This window comes from Neopelma chrysocephalum, unplaced genomic scaffold (assembly GCF_003984885.1).
Source record: "Neopelma chrysocephalum unplaced genomic scaffold, ASM398488v2 Primary Assembly neopelma1_104, whole genome shotgun sequence".
Classification (NCBI taxonomy): domain Eukaryota; kingdom Metazoa; phylum Chordata; class Aves; order Passeriformes; family Pipridae; genus Neopelma; species Neopelma chrysocephalum.
The window spans coordinates 1840608-1861430 of record NW_020897768.1 but is presented as its reverse complement, the minus strand read 5'-3'; the positions used below and the strand labels follow the sequence as shown (position 1 = coordinate 1861430).

At 36.2% G+C, this 20823-nt stretch overlaps 1 protein-coding gene across 2 annotated transcripts in view; it reads right to left on the bottom strand.

Annotated features, from left to right (window-relative positions):
- The window catches only part of PRIM2 (DNA primase subunit 2), a 101111-nt gene that overhangs the window by 14343 nt on the left and 65945 nt on the right, over positions 1 to 20823 (bottom strand). For both annotated transcript variants that reach the window (XM_027696036.1, XM_027696034.1), the window contains exons 10-11: positions 2586 to 2712; positions 1666 to 1748 (exon numbers count right to left, since the gene is read on the bottom strand). In XM_027696036.1, the coding sequence (XP_027551837.1) occupies positions 1666 to 1748; positions 2586 to 2712 (210 nt within the window). The remainder of the gene's footprint in view (positions 1 to 1665; positions 1749 to 2585; positions 2713 to 20823) is intronic.

The window sequence follows — 20823 nt, the reverse complement described above, 5'->3', positions numbered from 1 at the left end:
GGAGTGGCAGCAATAATGAAAACCTGGAGACAGATGTGAACTAATTTTCTTCCTCTTCTCTTACTGAATATCTCAAAGACTGATGTAAAAGATTAATTTCTGAAAACCCAGGCACAGCCAACCTTTTTTTTTTTTAATTATTATTTGGCTTTATGTGGAAGGTGTATTGTTTCAGATTTGTTTTGTTTTAACACTAGGAGTGGACACCGCAGAGCCCTGTACTCTGACTGCACTTAAACAGACACCACAAAATTCATGGACAGGACAGTGCCTATTTCCAGGCAAAGAAGACATTGATGGAAACAGTTTTTCTTAGTCACTTTTCGTAAGACAATTTAGGACTCCTAGTGAATTCCAATTCTACTTTACAAAGAAAAAAAATACAGACACACAAAAATAAAAACACAATTCACATCAAATAAGGAACTATGTTAAGTATAAAGATACTGCCTTACTGTGCAAATTCACTGAAGAAGTAACCTCCACTAAATCCTACCCACACATACAGAAGGCTGCTAAACCAGTAAATCCTCACCAATCTTTCCAATGATTAGCAGGATAAAAATCTCAGACCAGCATCAATTTTTGATGGATATAAAAAGGAAAAAAGCCAAAAGAAAGTATATCTCATGTCAGATAGATGGAGGCTTATTCATATGAACCAGGAGAAAATAGGAAAAAAAAAAAAAGAAAAAACATAACTAGGAAAAAGTCTGGGTATTTCAAGAATTTGTCAAGAATGAATATGAGTGAACACTAAACTCTTTAAAACTATTCTCTTTTTATTTGTATCTTAATTATTCCTTCCAAGGGAGACTGCTTTAAGTGGAACTTTCACATTCTTTTCTATCTAGTTCGACAGTCTTTGGATGCCTGACAAGCAATGGTGACACTCCACATGAACTCAAGACAACAACTTAAAGCAGGTTTTTCCTATGGACCTAAAGCAAGTTTCAGGCAGTTAATATACACAACTGTTTGGTGAACTGTCTCAGCTTAAATCTAACCTGAACGTCTTCCTCCAGTGAAAATGATGGCAACCTTTAATTGCCTTTAGCTCTTGCTAGAGCAAGGAATGGGAGTCAGTTCTTTAGTACACACCTCAAAGTTCCAATTCCTACATTGTCCTTGCTATACAAGGTAGGTTTTTAATTTAATGTTACATGTTTAAAAGCTGATAAAAATCTCTACATAATTTCACTAGGCATTTCATGTGCTTTTGTTATTTAAGGGAAGTTAGCACAATGGATGATTAAGAATGTATGGGTTTTAGAAGTTTATTATAAAAAACAATTACATATGCCTACTGACTACACAGTAGTCATCCACAAGTCACTGAAAGAGTAAAAATAAATTCTCTAAAACACTGCCATATTCATTTAAACTTCTTTTTTAATCACAGTGCAGTAGAACAAAATTCTGCACTGTATCCACCACGGTAATAAACCAACTCATAATATTAAACAATAAAAGCTGGTGACGATAATCATCACGTCAGCAGGAGCACTGCAGCCAGAAAGCCAAGATTCTGGTTTAAATCTTTCATAAGAAGAAATATTTCACAATACACACTGACAAATTGCATATAGCATTCCTACACAAATAGAAAGTAAAATTGAAAATCAGTGCCTTATTAACTAAAGTGTCAAGCAAAATAGGCCTTACCTGAGTTATTCCACTGGGAGGGATCTTGTATGACTGCAGCTTTTGCTTCAGTAGCTCAGGATCACTGTGTCGGAATGGGCACCCTGACAGTAAAAAACAAGCAAGCTCACAAACAAGGCTGTTTACTCAGGAGTTAGTGCAGTAAGGCACTCAAGAGACCAGCTAAGCTGTTCCTAATTGCCTAACAGCTTATTAATAGGAAAGTTAATTACCCATGTGTACAACTGCTTCGGTTTTTTTTCTTTTCTTTAAATAATTACTCTACTGCACAGTTATCAGGGTAACACAGGCTCAAGAGTTACATAAAACATCCCACCATAAACAGGCCACAATTCTCATTCACCGACAAGAGAAGAGTTTAAGCTAGTTCCTTACTAACAATGATATCACTGGTACATTTAATAATGGGAAAAAAACAGGAAAAGACAAGTAATTTAAAGCACAGTCCATTGTAAAAATACCTCTTTATAAATACCTTACAAAGTTCCACTACCTAAATAACAGTGGAATTTTTTTGTTCCAGAATTAGTTTTGAGACATAGCTGAATGAATGACTTAGTACCAGCATAACAACAGTGAAGTCAGTGCTGGTTTTCCATGTTTAGTCACACAGAAGTAGGAGGCTTTAAAGTACCCTAGCAAACTTCAGAGTTCCTGTACAATTGAATTCATACCTCAGAACACTTCCAATTGGTCGTTTCTTAAAGCATCTGTACATTTAAAGTCTCCTAGAACTGCATGACACAACATTTATAAAAAGAGAAGTTATCAAGTCTGATCTAATGAGAACAGTTCAAAACGACTAGGGTCTAGAAATTAAATACTTAATTTAAGAGACTACAGGACAGAGTAACTTCTCTTTAACAGCCAAGGGATTCTGCTGTTTGCAAACATTTGGGATTTTTCCTTAAGGAACTCACCATGATAATCCCCTTGACTTGGTGGATTGGACATGATAATCTTCATGCAGCTGTATGGGGTATAATCAGTTCTCTTTCCTTCTTTCCCATAGTTGTGGCGAATGCTGTAAGCATATCCTTTGTCAAACTAAATAAAAATAGAAGAATAAATTTACATATTGTGGCAATAATTCTATCTGATCTGCAAATAAAAATATGAAATAACAAAATAAATTTTCCAAACATACTCAAACTAGGAAAAATACAAATCTAGTTGCTTGCTGTTAGCTTTGGTTTTTATATTACATGAACTTGCACATGAACATATACTTGTTTTACAGACACATGGCAAGAGAAGGGTGTAACTGCATTGATTTAAGGTCTTTTCAGCTGATGTTGTAATGGCTTTAAAGATAAGATGATATAAATTTTGAACCCCACAGTGTCAGTAAATGGAGAAAACATGGTAATTTAAAATCTTTCACAAATGTCCATAAATTGATTGCTTTATCAGGAAAAAAACCCAGACATACAGACTTCTTTACTCAGGTTCACATTCTTGTCCTCCCAAAGTATAATGTTTCACCTATATTTCACTTCAGCACTGAAGTTCAATTCATCAAATTCTAAAATGGAGCATACTTTGCTGGTATAAAAAAGATTTTCTCTTTTGTCTACCAGTAGACTACCAACTCTTCCTACAAAATGAAATCATCTAAAGTAATACAGATGCAATCAAATATTTATCTTAACAGTTGAACACAGAGCTATCAATATATCATTTTAGATAAGTCTTGTGCAGAACATTCAATTACACAAGTTCATGTTATTTTTTATATGGCAATAGGTGATATAAAATCTGTAGTGGAATCAGATTACTTAACATACAGATTCCATTAAGTTGCATTAAGACATCAAGGAACATTTGTTCAAATACCATATTTCTAGTCCTAAAAAACACAAATATGATAAAATAATGAAGCATCATATTTAGAATCACACATGCTCAGTCTCTCTTTGCCTCAAAAAAACCCTTGACAATACATAAAAGAACTCTTCTCTTGCTCAATTCCAAATGTCAGCATTAACCTTAAGTAAAATTCTGCACCTGAATCTAGACAATTCCCACAAGAATTTAAGTTTTCTTCTCAACAACCACCTCAAATTAATTTTTTACTCTGGTATTTTACTAATACCAGACAATGCAATATACTGAGCAAAATCTTTAAGGCAAGCAACTGGTAACAATACTACTGCAAGGATACTCTCATTTCTACAGATAAAAGTAGTTCCCTGTTTGGCCTGAGGATGTCCAAATAGTAATTCAGAATATTCAAATACCTATGAAATACCTTGACCAGCTAAAATATGTCGCAAATAAAACAGAAATATAAGTGTATAAGTGTATTTTTCTTCATATAAAACACTTCAATTTTTTAAAAATATAGTTACTCGAAAATCTGTAACTTAATATGCAAGTGGATGTTTATAAAAATATACACAAACGGTGAGAATAAAATCCTAAATTGCACCTGATTTAAATGGTAAAAAAAAAACTTCTCCATCAAGAACCTGGTTATAACCAAGCCAATGTATGAAGATGACTAATATTCAGCACTCATCTCAAATAAGGCTTAAGATATCCAAAGCTCTGAACAAACACTGACTAATTAGTCCTCACTGTGCATTTGACAAAGTGACTTTACTCTACTTTAAAAGATTTTTTAAAAAGCAGGAAGGGGAAGAAAAGAAAGAGAGAAAATAGCATTTTGTTTTCCAGCATAGCCACAGGCAGAACCCAGCATTCCTATTTAGTCAATCTTTTTGCTCAGGAGATGAAAGAACTGCATGATTGAACAGTAAATGAATGCTACTTTTGATAGCAACAGAGCTGGGCTTACCATCTCTTCACTAGAAAGAAGAGCACAACTGAATGAGGATCTGCTCTAGGTGTGTGCATATACTCAAAAGGCCTGGGAGAAACAGTTCCCACCCCCTTCACGGGGCAGCAGCAGGGCCAAGTCCTGCCGAAAAACAGCAAACATCAAACAGAAAGACATATGTATTTTAATTTCTAACCCCTGCGTGAATCTGGTAAACTGAAAATGGAATCTGTATTCCTGTAGCCACCTATTCTTCTACCCAGAAGCTCTGGAATCTTTCCTCCTTTTCAAAAGATGAATGAAAACACATTTCATTTGCTTAACAAAGGATATTTGAGCAAGCAATTAAATTAGACTAAATTATTTTTTTTCAAGGGAAAAGCAAATCGTGAATGCTTCAGGATGTAGTGCTTAGTTTCCCAGAAAATTAACACCCCTCTTTAACAGTTCTGTGTACTAAAATCTTGAGCTGTACTTTTCACATCACTTGCCTTAATGCCCACAGAAATTACTTTTACTACCTAATTAATTACTTTATGCTGAGAAACAGCTCTTGCAGTAAATAGAAACAACAGCTACACAATAACACAACACAGCCTTGGGACAGGTTGGATAATTTCTCCTTGCTTTCTTGTAATCCTGTTTGGTGCTCAAGAGTTTTTGCGGTGGCAGATGGCAAAGAATGACACAGCTACATGGTGCAAGTTGGCACACGCATTTAGTTGCTTCACTAAGAGCTCTTTCATCCTTGTGGTTCAGCTCTTCTTATCATTGATCAAGTAAACAGGACTTTAGCAGGGCCTGTATCTGACAGGCTGTGTGGTCATCCTCGGTGGGAAGAAACCATGAATTGTGGCATTTCATTACAGAAAACACATCCGGCAGAACAGACCTCTCTGGGGAATTAACTCAATGATCAGCCTGATTCTTTCCTAATATTATCACTCTAGGATGTGCATAAAGGAAAAAAAAAAGGAGGAGCAACACCTTTTGCTAGCAAAAGCACCAAGGTAAAATTAGACCTGTCTGAAATATGCAGAAATAAGAAGGCCGACGAATCTGTCCCTTCCTACTTACTCTAACACCCCAAACCGAAATGGCTCCATTGAAACTCCTTAAACAAAATTAATAAATTAAGCACAGCACATTTCATGCATGTAGGTGTTTGCAGGGTCATTCTAACTGCTTATAAATTGTTTGGTTTAAAACTATTTTGGAAAAACAGCTTAAAACCCTATAAAACTATTACTGTCTATTCTAACTGTAATCTACTATAAGAGCATTATAGCAAAAACCTGTAAAAGGTCAAACTCAAATTAAGTGATTTGAAAAATCCCAAACATTTTTTTGTGATTTTTATAAGAAAAATCAGGCTCTTATTGAAGCCTGATATGAACTTGCTCAATAATAATAATGCTGCAGGAGCATGTACATTTCCCTTGTACTCTGCGTGACAGTTACCACTGAGACAAAAGAAAACAATACAAACCCAAAAAATTATTCTATTATCATAGAAAAAACACGTATGCCTATACATCCCACCACAGTCTGTGCTAACTATCAATGGAAACTTACTGCCAAAGTTACAATAAAACAGCAGTATTAAAGCAACATCATTACACTATTGAGTATCTACATGTACTAGATCACCTACTGCTGGTCACACTTGACAGCAAGGATTCTCTGCAACTTTTTAACTGTATAGCCACATCTCAACTACCTCAATTATTTTGCCTCTATTTAGCTCTCTGAGTTTTCCAAAATCTGCAATGCATTTATAATTTATGTGCTGGGTGGATGGGCCACAGTTTGGTGAGGGAGAAAGTGATCAAGAAATATGTCTCATTTAAGCAGTGAACTGGTTCACACTGAAGCCAAGAAGCTGAGGCAAAGACAGCCCTATCAAAAATCGTCACTTTGATCTTGGAATGTGCAAGCCTAGGCATTAGCAGCAGCGTGAACTTTTGCTTTAAAAGACTGCAAGTCAACTCTCCAAGGTTTAACCTGATCACTGAAGACAGTGTTTTTTGAGGACTTCTTTTTCCTTCAAGTATGGCTGTAGGATGAATGTGATGTCATCAGTAGTGCACTTCAGATCAGACAAGTGGGTAGTTTTCAGGTTTTATGCACCAGTATTTGCTGTAATTAACTGAGGTGTCCAGTGTATGATACTGAATGTACCAATGATACTGTGTATCCTGATGGCACTGAGGCTTTCTTAGACTTCTTATACCTATAAGAAACTAAGCTCTTAGCACTGATTAGTAGGACAAAACCAATAGTCCAAAGTCAGAATGAAGGAGGCTTGCGGGACAGTTCACTGGGTATTGATAAGTGTACTGTAGCAAGGAACTTACATTTTGCTTTTATGTGGTATATTCACAGGAGTATCAGAGTAAAGCAGATTCACTTGCTTAATAAATATTAGTTAAGACACACATACTGTATTAGGTAGCCTTCACTAGAATATATACAAGTCATAAACTAAGGCATAAATAAAAAGGGATATATACATATGTGTGTGTGTGATGGTTTAGGAATGGTATTCCCCAATTCAGTTCTCCCAAAGAGACTCCAAACCACACTGCCGCTTGCTCCCCCTTTACCCTCCCTCTTCCCACTCTGGCAGGATGGAGTTGAGAATTGGAGGCAGAAAAGGTGAAAGTCACAGGGTGAAATAAGAACAATTGACAGCAGTGAGGTATGAAAACAAATAGTAACACACCAATACTAATAACATAAAGTGCAAGATAAAGAAATGATCTACACAGAAAACCTGCTGTGGTGGGTTGACCTTGGCTGGACGCCAGATGCCCACCAAGCCGCTCTATCACTTCCCTTCCCAATCTGACAGGGGAGAGAGAATAAGATGTAAAACGACTTGTAGATTGGAATAAGGCAGTTTACTAAAGCAAAAGAGAAAATTTGCATGTGCACAAATGAAGGGGAAAATAACAAGGTTTTTCTCTACTTCCCATTAGCAAGCGGTGTTTGGCTATTTTCCTGGGAAGCAGGGCTTCTGCACATGGAGTGGTTGTTCCAGAAGGCAAACATTGTAAACAATGAATGTCTCCCCCCCTTCCTTCTCCTTTTATATCTGAGTTGAGGTCGTATGGTATGGAATATCCCTTTGCTTAGTTTGGGTCAGTTGGTCTCCTTGTGTCCCCTCCCAGGATCTTGCCCGTCCCCCCACCCTCCCTCCCTTCGATGGAGTGTGCAGGGGGAGGAATGTCAAGAGACAGTGCTGATGCTGTGGGTGCTCTGCTCAGCAGTACCAAAACACTGGTGTGTTACCAACACCCTTCTAGATACCAATGCAAAGCATAGCACTGTGAGGGTTGCTATGGGGAAATGAATTCCATGTCAGTCAGATTGAATACACCCATGACAAATACCAACTGGCTCCTCCCCACCATGCCTTCTCCCAGCCTGAAACCACATCCTTCTCAGGAGCAAGAGTCCCTTATTCCCACTCCTTGCAACAAGATGAGGTGGTATCAAATAACATCTGAGCCTTAGCCACATCCCCCTCCTGGCTACTGTAAAAAATTAACTATGTCCTGGCCAAACCAAGGATAATATGTGTATATATGTATGTATTTAAAAGCTATAAATTTGCGATTGGTATAGCCTAATACCAGGTTACCATGTTCCTGATAGGAACTTAAGGAAATGCTATTTTCAGTAAGTTCCGATCACATAAACGCATACAAGATCTTCAGATATGTAATGAGGATGTACATCAAATGGACCATTTGGCAGGTGTACGTTCTCCTCTGAGGAAAAGTTTTCATCAAACAAAGCAGTGAAGGATGGGTCACGTGTGCCTCAGAATTATCAGTTTGATATAAATGAATACACTTCCAAAGGACAACAACAAGAAACAACATTCCCAAGGCACTCTAGACACTAAAAAATAAGCCTCATGTCATCACTGACAGTTACCTTCCTTACATCACTTGTCATATCTGCAGATTTGTATCTGGAAATAGAACTAGGTGCTCCATAAATTTTGTTATCAATTCTGATATTCAGCATGTATATGAGGATGAAAAATAATTTGCTGACATGTCTTTCAAGCCCTGCATGCTTAGGTTCACACTTCCATGAAACTTTCAGTTAAAATTACTTTTGTATACTCATGTAAGTTTTTATGCATCTGTTCCTTACAGTACTGGGATATTTATTTATTTGAAGTCTAACAACTGAGCAAAATGACTGCATTAATTTTGTCTAGCTTCTTGGCCAACCACCAGATTAGTTCCAACTCTGCAAAATTCAAAGAAATGGTTTAACACCTCTTTTTTTTAAACAGTCATTGGGTAATTTCCTGTCTAAAATTGTTGAGTTGCTATAGATAACAGCGTCAAATTCATAAATTTATCACACACAGTTGCATATCTTCTGAAATAATTGGTTCACTTTTTCATTCATTTCCCAGGTAGTCGCTCAAATCATTACTGTTGACACTGCTTAGTTGGCATATCTTCATCCAAGCAACTTTTTTTAAGCTCATTCTTAAAATAACCTCAACTTGAGATCATCAAGCACAGTTGTCATTTAGGAACAAAAATAAATGCTTCTTTATCTACCAACAACAAAAATTTACCCTAAATTATCAACCCATAGCACAATTTCTACCTTAAGGGTACAGATCTGAGTCAGGAGCTAAATTTGAGCTGGAAAACTAGTAAGTTGTGTGGCAGTGTCAGCACAGACCAATTCACAGCAAGTACAAAAAACTTCTTCCCCTCTAATTTCTAAATCTCATGAGGCAAGAACCACTTTGCCCTGGAGGTGGCTTCATCTACCCCAAGGAAATCAGAAAATTTTTGATCAGTCAGACATGTTGTATACTACACACGAGTGTAAGCTGCGTGGCTGATGAACTAGCAAAAATATGACACCGTGGGATTTTATTTACAGCAGTTTAAGCTTTTCTTAATATAACTTACCTAAGTACAATTTATGTACACAATTTCCAAACACCTCTTGAACTCTGTCAGTCTTGGTGCCATGACCACTTCTCTGGGGAGCCTGTCCCAGTGCCCAACCACCCTCTGGATGAAGAATCTTTTTCTAATATCCAACCTAAACCTCCCCTGACACTTCAGGCTGTTCCCTCGGGTCCTGTCACTGATCACCACAGAGAAGAGATCACTGTCTGCCCCTCCTCTTCCCCTCACAAAGAGCCTTGGGGAACACCACTTGTGACTAGCCTCCAGCTGGATGTAACCCATTCACCACCACTCTCTGGGTTCAGCCATCCAGCCAGCTTTTTACCCAGCAGTGTCCCCACCCAAGCCATGAGCTTGAGTTTCTCCAGGAAAATGCTGTGGGAAATGGTGCCAAAGGCTTTACTAAACGTAGACGACATCCACAGCTTTTCCCTCATCCCTTGAGTCACTTTGTCATAGAAGGAGATCTGGTTGGTCAAGCAGGACCTGCCTTTCATAATCACATCCTTAAGCAAGAAAATAAATATATTAGATGGTAATTAACACTGAACTGGCAGTGAGAACTTCTGCTGCTTTGTTTTTAAATAGAACACAATATTAAATTTAATTTTCAACAAGAATTGAAACACTTGAATTAAAACGGCAATATTTGACAGCACCACAAGAGATACTGTGCTTTTCCTAAGTATCTATAAAAATATATTGGCACTTAATAACAAATAACTCAAATAACAAATGAACACTGAAACACGACTACTGTAAACATGTTTTATTTTCAATAGATTTCTGCAGACCACCTCTACAGTTTTAAGGAACTATTAAGATTTAACATCAGAAAACAATTTTGAATTCTTTACTAAGTATTTACTCCCTAACAAACTCGTTTAGATAGTTTGACATGAGATGAAAAAAAAAAAATAAACAGGTTCTAAAGCAAGGAATCTCATTCAGTTAAGTAAAAAAAAACCCCTCCACTCTCCTGGTATTCCATCAATTACAAGTACATCGATGCCGTTCAGATTTTTCTGCTGATGTTTTTCAATTGGTTTTTCTCACATTTCAATATTCAAAGAAGTTAACAGATGTAATTTGAAAGTTTATCTTTCAGCAGAAGGTAAGGGGCAAAGTAAATGGGCTATTCATTTTATCAGAAGTGGCAGATAGAGAGTAAGAGTCCCCAAAACAGTCAATGGCAAAGGAGAACATAGAAAGCATTATCACCAAGAGAGGTATAAGAGTGTTAACGGATTGCAGAGTAGACAGAAATTTGGCATGCAGTACAACAAAAAATATCTAAGAAAGTGAAACAGAAGTAGAAGAGTAACCAACTGTTTGCATCTACAGGAATAAGATTCAGCTCCAGACATCTACATCCAGACGTTTCCCATTATTGTCAGTGGAGGTCAATGCAATCAGAGGAGTCTGGGGAGCAATTCCATTTGCCCTAACATAGGCAGCTAGGGGCTCATTAAATAAATTATTCTCTAGACACTATTGACTGTATAGGCTAGATCTCTATTCATAACAGCAGCTTATAATCCAAATGTAAAGAATATGTATACTAAGGAAAAATTCAAGAAAAGAAATTCAGTAAGTCTGTATTAGAACTTGGAGAAATCCTTACTTATATGTATACCACAGCAGCATGTATTAGAAGTTTCCAGAGAAGATGCATGAAGACAGCCAAGGGACCCCTGCAAAGTCCAAAAACTAATTTCCTACTTATTCAAGCTGTATCAATATCTGAAACAAGAATGCTCCCATATAATGTTCTATAGTTTTATTTGAGCACAGTGAACATGTAACGTATTTACAGACACATGTAGTTCATGATACTATGACCATATGCTATAGCATATACTGTAACCCAGACCAACATGTGCAATAAAAACCTAAACATATGGGGAAAGAATAGGAAAGAAAATGGATGTCAGCATGGAGACGTGTCAGTTTGTGAAGAATCCTGAAATGCATCCAATTAGACTCTGATTAGACCAACCAGCAATAAAATGCAGGACTGGGACGTGAGGTTCAGGCTGCACGCTGACAGAGGGTTATTATTCTCACTAGTCCATCACAACATCTTCGAGGATATGGATGAGAAGACAGCCTTTATCAGACCAGACAGGTCTGCAATAGGCCAAAGCTGGAATGGATTTTGGAAGAGATTTAGAGTAAAGCCCCTACTTTTGGTTCCAGCTTGTACCTGAGGTACTTAACATATCTGATTCTTGAAAAATAGTCCAACATGTTACCATGTCCAATTGTTATCGTTTAACTCAACAGTCTGGCATAGCAGGCTCCTTCATTCTAGGGATAGTAGTTTTCCTCATAAGGAAGGAGAAAGAGCATACCAGAAATCAAAGCTATCCAAGTACCCATACTACAAATTGAAAATTTAGCAGGAGATGAGGACTTCCCAGGTTGTTGGGACAGCAGAAGAAAAACTCACAAATGAGAGAAGGTCTGAGGAAAAATTGTCTTGGCCATTCCAGATAATCTCAATTAGAAAGACTTGCCACATTTTGAACAGGACTCTTGGCATTAAAACAACAGACGTTTCAAAGCACAGCACCAGAAATGAGCCCAAGTGAACAGTGCATATTGGCCTGCTCTTGAAGAGTGCTGCTCCTGGCAAGAGCTGCAATTCACCTTTGCTAGGATGTTCCCAAATACAAAGACCTCTACAGGATCCTGGAATTAATCCAAGCAAGACTGGCTCATAATCCAGTGTTTCAGTTCTGCTCAGTACACCTGGCAGAGAGTCAAAGGATCTGAGTAAGCCCACCACAACAGTTGAAGTTCTCTGTCTATGCATTGTTTTCAAAGAGCAACCATGTCCAGACACAGTGGAAGACTTCATGTGCTCACAGGATTGTTTATATTTTACAAACTGGTTGAACTACATAGCAGTCCCTAAATATGCAATCTTTAAAGTAGAGACTGAAAAATTTTGAACACTTTTTGGACTACTTAAACCACAGAAGTGTTCTTCCCTTTTACAATCATGTACCTTGCACAAAAAGTTCACCTTAGCGAGCTGTCAATTTTGATTGATTATATATTATTGGATAACTTAATTAATTTTTTACTGCATCCCCTTGCAAGCATCCTTGTGGTGTTCCCATGTTATCAGGAATCCTTTACAGACTGTTATTTCTCAATCTATACACTGATCTGAATGACATCTGAAGCCAAGTTCAGCATTACATGACAAAAGGCACACAAAAGGCAAGGCGTCAAAACAACAAAGGCATGCCTTTTTCATTAACCATGAGGATGAGTGGTAAATTGCTGTTACCCTCAGGTTATAACCACTAAGCAGTCCTCTTCTAGAAATCTATGACTGACCCAATCTCATCTGTGATACGATACTGTAAAGTCCAAGAGATTCCATTTTACCCTAAGCCTCAGATTTGCAAAACCAGCAGCATCACTCAAAGAGATCCAGTGACTTGGACTGGAGAATATCCCTTCAACCAATCAAAGCGACAAAGTTGTCAAAATGTGATACAACTGTGGGAAAAAAACTTGCCTTTTACCGAAATACGGTTAAACCTCTTGGACAAGGATCAGTGACAGAACAGAAGGATATTAACTCTCCAATCACGAAATGTTTCAAGATATCAGCAACTCCTCAGTATAAGTGCAGATTAAAACAATTAATTTATTTTCTAGATAAATTGATCATTGGAAAAAAAGATCAAATAATTCTTAAAATAAAACTACAAGGAGACTGAGTAATTAATATATTCCCTCAGACTGATAAGTATTTCTTAAGTCTACTCTAGAAACTAGACTAGTCTACTCTAGACTTTACTTTTTGGATGCAGTTGATGCCTTAAGATTCTTTTAGTTTTCTTATTTTTCTAATTTTTATAAGCTTTATAAGTAGTTATATAGTAGAAGTAGATCTGAGAAGCAGCAGCCCTTATCCCTTTACCCTTTACCACAGTAGTTTACACATTCCTCAACCCCTACATTCCATGCTCCCATATCGATATCCCCTGAATTCCATTAGAAAAGGTTTAGTTTCTCTTTAAGAGTAGGCCTATTTTGTTTAAGAACACTTGTGCCTGGCCTGAACTGCAAGAGTACAGTCAAGAACTGGGTGACCGTGTACCCTTTGTGCTCTGAAGAAGATGAAGATGATGAAGAAGCAGTCTCAAAAAGCCTCCAGGCCCAATTCCAAGGGGGTGGGATGGGGTTGGACCAAGGCAAAAGCTAGAGGGTGGAAACACATGGGATTGGTCAAGCAATATTATAAATTGTAACACCTGCACACAGCTGGCACGCATCTTATAATCTTATGCCAGGCACAAATTAAACCCTTTTCTTATCTCATCTCCAATTAAATTGCTTTGGAGGTTTTTTTCCTCAACTTCTGCAGGTAACAAGTAATAAAAGAATGACAAAAGGCATTAAAACACAAAACCATACGTGGATAATTGATGCTTGTCAACCCCTATGAACATAGAGAGATATTAACCTCTGTGTGATGATGCTAGATATTGGAGCTCTCCAAGCAGCATAGTTTGGCTCAAGATCGCTGGCATTCTCCCTGTAAAAACTCTGCTGTAAAAACAGATTTTTTCTTTATTAACAGCCCAATAAAAGACAAAATTACATTTTAAGATAATGATCAAGGAAAACAAAAGTGAAGAAAAGCAGATAGGAGCTCTTGCTGTCATAATAAAGATGCTTACATATAAGGAACGTTTTATATTCTATCTTATGCAAAATGCACTATAATCAAGACATATTTGAACTCTAGACTGCAATTATGACAAAAGGCTTTCTGCGTTCGACAGAAGAAAGCTTGATTTAAAAATACACAAGACTATTTTCCAATTTTTTTTTTTAAACTTTTGTCAATTCATCATTAAAAGATGAGTTGACTAAAAGATTACTGGGAACAGAAGAATAAAGAAGGTCTGGTTCACTGGCAGAAGTACTGTCTCAGAAGTAACACACACCTAACTTTATAGTGCCTGCTGTAAAGTTCTAAAACCAGGGAAATAACTCTGGTAACAAAGTACAAGAAAGAGCCCAACTTCTGTAATTGCTGTTTTAAAAAAAAGTTACTTAGAGTTTCACTAGTATTGCCCCAGTTCTCATGCCCCAAACCCAACTCCATTAAGTAGATGAATTAGAAAAAGAAAATAAATTGGCATTTAAACACAAAACTTGCCATAAAGACCACATGCTTCTGCTCCTGCATGTACAACAGGGAACCAAAAGAAAAGAAAAAGGAAACAAACAAACAAATTATATTTGAGGGACATTGTGTTTTTCTCCTTTCTGAGTGGACTTAAAGAGAGCCACAGGAAACAGTAAAATCTCAGAGCACACCACATCACACAGAATTCAGTGTCACAGCTAAATAGCATTGTACATTTCATACAAAATCAGAACACAAACTTCTTTCAAGAAGTAGTAACCTCTATCATGTTGAAATACTTAAGCCCTATCATGGTAATTTCACTTTCCTAAATCAATATATTAAATTTTCAAAACACAATTGTGCATGGAACAAATAATCTATGAGCTGTTTTGTCTTTATTCATGAGATTCAGCAGATTTTAAAGACATGTGGCAGAATGTTAAATTAATTCTGAAGGCAAAAGTACATTTTTATTTACATTGTGCCTACTGTGGTATATCAGCAGAGTGCACATTTGATACAACATGCTTTTCTGGATGACTGAATATGAAATACAGCCATAATTTACTGGCTGAATATAGACAGATGGAAGACGACAGCTATATGATATTACAACAATTACACAGACATTATCAAACAAGAAGGCAAAGTATACAGGATTCTGGGATTTGCTCTGGAAGTCAGTTTATCTGAATGCTTAATAAAATAATTTAAAAATATTCTTACAAACAATTATATCAAGATTGAAAAACTATTCTATCAAAATTTTTCTGTTCAAAAAGCAGAGGAACTCAACTGGAAGAGATCTGCTATGCAATTCAGCTTGCCATTCAGGTAATAAAGATACAGATGAAAAGATTTGCATCTCAAAGCCAGTTATCCCCAGTCTTACTTGGGGTAAATAGCCAAAGAGCTTAAATATAATAACTGGTGGTATGTGTGGCAACATACCACAGGTACTTTTCAGCAGATGGCTAGAGAGAGAGCTGTATGGTTAAGAAGATATTCGAAAGAACTAGCTAAAGGTTCTATATTTAGTGACATTCAGATATTTCACAATCCCTCAACGCAGAAATTTATCAACCAGATAGGTAAATCCATCCATTACTTTTCTTTAAATGTCATGGAATTACTTTCTCGCTGCTGCTGTGAGTGCCAATAAAAGAGAAACCTCTTCTGACAAGTACACAGTCTTTCTACACCTATAATAAAGTGCAAGACCTGACAAGCAGTTCAAGACTACAAAAGGAATTTCACAAAATTCAAGGTCTGGCTTCAACATCTGTTTTTATACATACAATTCTAAAAAGATACTACAGCATGGAATATCTACAGCAATATGTGTTGTTGGGAATAAAACAAGTCATAAGAGAGCAGATTCTGATCTAAATTAGCTATAGTACAGGAAAGATAATTATTGCTTTCACTCTTTTCAGTGCAAGAACCTTATCACTAATCTGTTCATACATTAGCTTACTAAACATAGGTTTTGGTGCCTAATATGTAACAACTACAAAAACTGATCCTATTTCTTTTTACAGTAGCTAGTACAGTTAAAAACATCACTAAAATTATGCCAGCACTGTAATTGATGTCCTGGAAGAGTGATTATGTAGCTACAGCTCTTCTCTATCCTTAAGACATGCCACAGGCTGCAAGACTGTCCAAAATTTTCCCTTTTAATGTAAGTCATATGATGAAAACTGAAAATCAAAAGTAAAGGCAGATACATTTTTAACAGGTTAAAAAAAATGCTGAACAAATGAAAGTACTTTAAATAATCATTGGAAAATGCCACCATAACTTTGACTTCACAACAAAGACTGGAGAATTCCAGTTTTAACTAGAATAATTGAGAAAATTGAAAAGCACAATCGCGTGCCTGTTGTGAAAGAGCACACATTTTCACCATAGCACTTATTATTGTGATTCCTAGAATATTTATGTGCCCACACAATAACCTTCATGTATATCATAGTCTAATATTATATTATGTTTTCTAGTCTGTCATCATCAGTTGTGGTCTATTAGAATAACACCCATGAAACAAAAATAATGGTTTTATAACAAGTCCATTTCTTTTAAGAAATACTGCTTTAAGATTTTGAATCTATTATGCAAAAACTAATGCTTTTTTAATTATAAGGTTTTTTAAAAAACAAAGTTTCTGTAACAAAAAATTAAAATATAAAATGACACAGAAATGGATTTTTATCAATATGCAATAAGCTTAGATAACTGTAAGATACACTGATATGCTGATTTGTAATTTGAGACCTGAGAAAAGAAAGTTTCAGAGGGAAATACACAGAAATATGACTGAGCTTAATATGCATCCACATTAGCTACAGAGCATAATTAAAACATAATTATGGCCCAAAGACACTTCCATTTTAGTATCCTTAACTTTACTGATAAACCTTGGGTTTCAAAGGTCAGGCAGTATTGTTTAAAGTAAAATAAAACCTTACGAGTGAGGGGTAAAGAAGTGTTTGGTTTGTTTTTATTCCTTATAGGGCTCAGAACTCCAGATGTGGCAGTCAAAACAAAATTCTAATGCACACTGAAAGAAAATAGTACCAAATGAAGTTGCAGATTATTCACCCGCCAAAAGGAACTGAAACAGCATCTACCACTGGGAGGTGGGGGGTGAGTCTGTGTGTTTGTTTATATATTTATGTTTACATAAAGTTATAAGTTAACAGTACCTTTTCAATGATGACTACGTACATAGCTTATGGGCAAGAATGGTGAAAAAATTTATTACTTTCATCTTATTTTCCTGAAGTAAGTGGTAGGACACTTCCACCAAGCATCACAAAGAACACCTAATCTTATATTCACATCTGATTTCTCATCATCTGACTTCCTATATGTCAGCCAGAGCTATGATGTGCTTAATTTACTTGTCTAATTTGGAAATAAAAGTAAAATAAACTATGAGAGAAACAGCCACAGAACAAGTCTATATTTTTAGTTTATTAAAGAGACCAGAGCAGCAACACCTACAAACTTGCATATATTTGTGTGAAGATTGTGAACAATGTAGATGTTGCTGATAAATCCCTTTGCAGTAAAGTCAGAATTTTTTATCTGTCAGGAAAGCAGAATCATATCAACTGCTTCATATTATTAATCCTATCAGGTATCAACATCCATAAATACAAGATTGGCATGTTATTTTAATGACAGCAATTTCATACTATTATTTGTATCTAAGCCTTAATAAAAATCATTATCTGATGCAAAATTTAAACTATTTTGATTTGATCTCACAATGTTTAATTAAACAGAAAGCACACGGTTATCTCTAGCTCTGATTACATGAGCTAATTTTCTGCAGTCTTTAGAGTGGTTGTGCCCACATGACTAAATAGAAGTAACACTGACAACACTAATAGGGACTTCCCCCTAGCCAAGGGTCAGGATTATATCTTTACAGGCACTGCTAATCATATATACATTTGATACAGTCAGTGAGGAATCTTATCCCAGTTCCTTCCTACAACTTAGCAGAATTTAGCAGTACTCTGCAAGAAGTTATTCAAGTATGACGACAGAATCATTTAGGATAGAAAAGACCTCTTAGATCGAGTCCAATCATAAACCAAACACTGCCAAATCCACCACTAAGCCAGGTCCCTCAGCATCCTGCTTCTTGGAATAACAATCGAATGCAACTCCTGTGAGCGTGCTTTGTCAGTCCTCTTGCTTCCAGAATCCATGACAGATCTCCTTCCTGCTGCTTTGGTCAAGAGGTATACCAGACAAATTGACAGAAACCAAGTCATGCAGACCAGTGTGTCAGTAATATGCTAGCAGTACTCAGATACGCTTTCAAAATTCTGAAACCCTCTAAAAGAGAAGGGAGCAGAATGCTAGCAAGCACAAATGAATGTGCACAGCACACAAAGGACACAAAGGACAAGTTTCCACTTATAAAACACAACTTTAAATAAAAATGATAATATATGACGGCAACAATCTAGTTCAGAATTAACACACATACTGTGACAGACATTATGCCAAAAATAACCCAATCTTAATGGCAATTGAAGCTTATTTTCATTTATCTAAAGAATTCAACATATAATAATGTTACAAATGGAATGTAATTTTACCAATAAATAATAAAAATTATTCACTTAAAATCTTTAAAATCCACTTCTTCTATATCACTACAACTAGAGTATGAAATCACAAATTCCAAATTATCAAAGACAAATACAGATAGTAAGTGGTTCTACTGAAACTAATTTTTACAGTCACTGGTGGAAGGAAAAAAAATATTTTTCATTTTATGATAAGTTTAACACAAAAATACAATTTAATCAAGAAATTGAATATCTAGACCCCTGATAGCCAATGAAAGCAAGAACTATATTAATGCTTCGTTAACGTGACATACTACTCCACTTCTAGAGAATTCAGGAGATTTTACAGCTAATATAGGCTGCACATTTATTAAACTTTTTTTTAATATACCATAGAAGAGAAAAAACATTTTTTTTCAGGTTCTATAGTAGCCTTTATTTATCTCAGGAGAATTCAAGCCTGGCTACCTATTTACATGACTGACGTATAATTTTTAAAAAATGAGATTTTAATCCGCATAGAGGGATTTCAATTATATTTATACTTTTATCTCTTAGATATTAAATATGGAGGCTTGCTGTTCAACATGCTCCAGATTTGTAAAGTTTAAATAATTCAAGAATAAAAGTGGCAAATTACATTCAATTATAATTAAAAATGTGACAGACTAAAGATCCTTTTCTGATTTATGAATCAAAAGATGTTCCCAAAATAGTAGGCAGCAATGCCCAATATAAAGGGGACAAGTAAAAAATAAAAATCTAACAGCAAATCAGCCCGCAAATCTCAAACAAATGAGAAAGTAAAATACCAAAACCAAACATAACCAACTGATTGATAAAGAAAATATTCCTGGGGATTTGAGGAGGTGGAGGTTATTTTAAAGAACCATATAATCAATGCATTATAAATTGGAATAGCTGGGGATAAATAGACTGGGATAAATTGGGGATAGTTGTACATCCTTAAAAGCACTGACCTGGCAGATTATCAAGTGCCTATTTCTATTTTCATTTAAATACACAGGGCTTTTTAATAATATAATTGTATAGACCGACAAAGCATTAGAGCATAAGCACTTCTCATGTATATCTATACACCACATTTGTTTATTCCTTACAATCTTGTCTCCCTCTAGTGGCTGGCTCTCACAAAAATGTACTTCCACCTGGATTCAGACCTGTCTGCAGAATCACAGGGTAATTCAGGCTGGAAAGGACCTCATGAGGTCTCAAGTCCAGGCTTACCCTCATGGAATTTCTGGCTGGCCTTGGCAGAAACATTCATCACCAGCTGTTTGCAATCAAGGTAAAGCCTCACTTAACTCCAGACTCAAGAATCCCCTAAGATCATCTGGAAAAGAAATTGAAGAGCCAGGAAAATCAAGTCACTGGAACTATCTCATTGGGACGTATCTTCATCCCAAAGTTTCATCACTTAAGAGAGTAGGAGACTTATTCCCTTGCATATTGATGCAGTATATGGCCATCACATTGTCTGTCCTCAGTTTCATACAAGATCATCATGTGTGGAAGAAACATCTAGAATATATTAATCAACTGAAGTTCAAAAGTTTAATTATCAAGGGTTTGTTTCTTTACCAACAACAGACTCTGATCAAGGTTTAATCTGTGTAACTTTTCTCTTTCTTCTTCCAGCAAAATGGCTTGTCATGAGGACCTTCACTAGTGGGAAGGGATGAAGAGGCATACCTCAGACAGGAACCTCTGACAACTAGAAAACTACCTGCTTCTTGCCATTTGTGATCAACTGCTATAGAAAACAACAAGCCATATGAAACGGCAGTAAGTTGATTTGGAAAACTGAGTCAGAAAGAATGAGATGCTCCACTAGCCTGAATGTCACCACATCTGAGGAAAGAGTCCGAAAATACAAGGGCTAAAGAGTCGTGCCTTTTTTTCAATAAGAAGACACAAAGACAAGAAAGCTTTTCTATCATCAGGATAATTTTTAGTAACACTTAAGTTCTGGAGATTTATTAAATAAATAAACCCCCAAACTCATGCACAATTATAAGACACACCTCAGTAGTATATGCAACAATAATAAAAGCCAATGCAATATCAAATTGCAATATCAAAGGAATTATTTTTCAATACAGAAGCGCACAACTAGCCACTGTTCTTCTGTACAAAGTG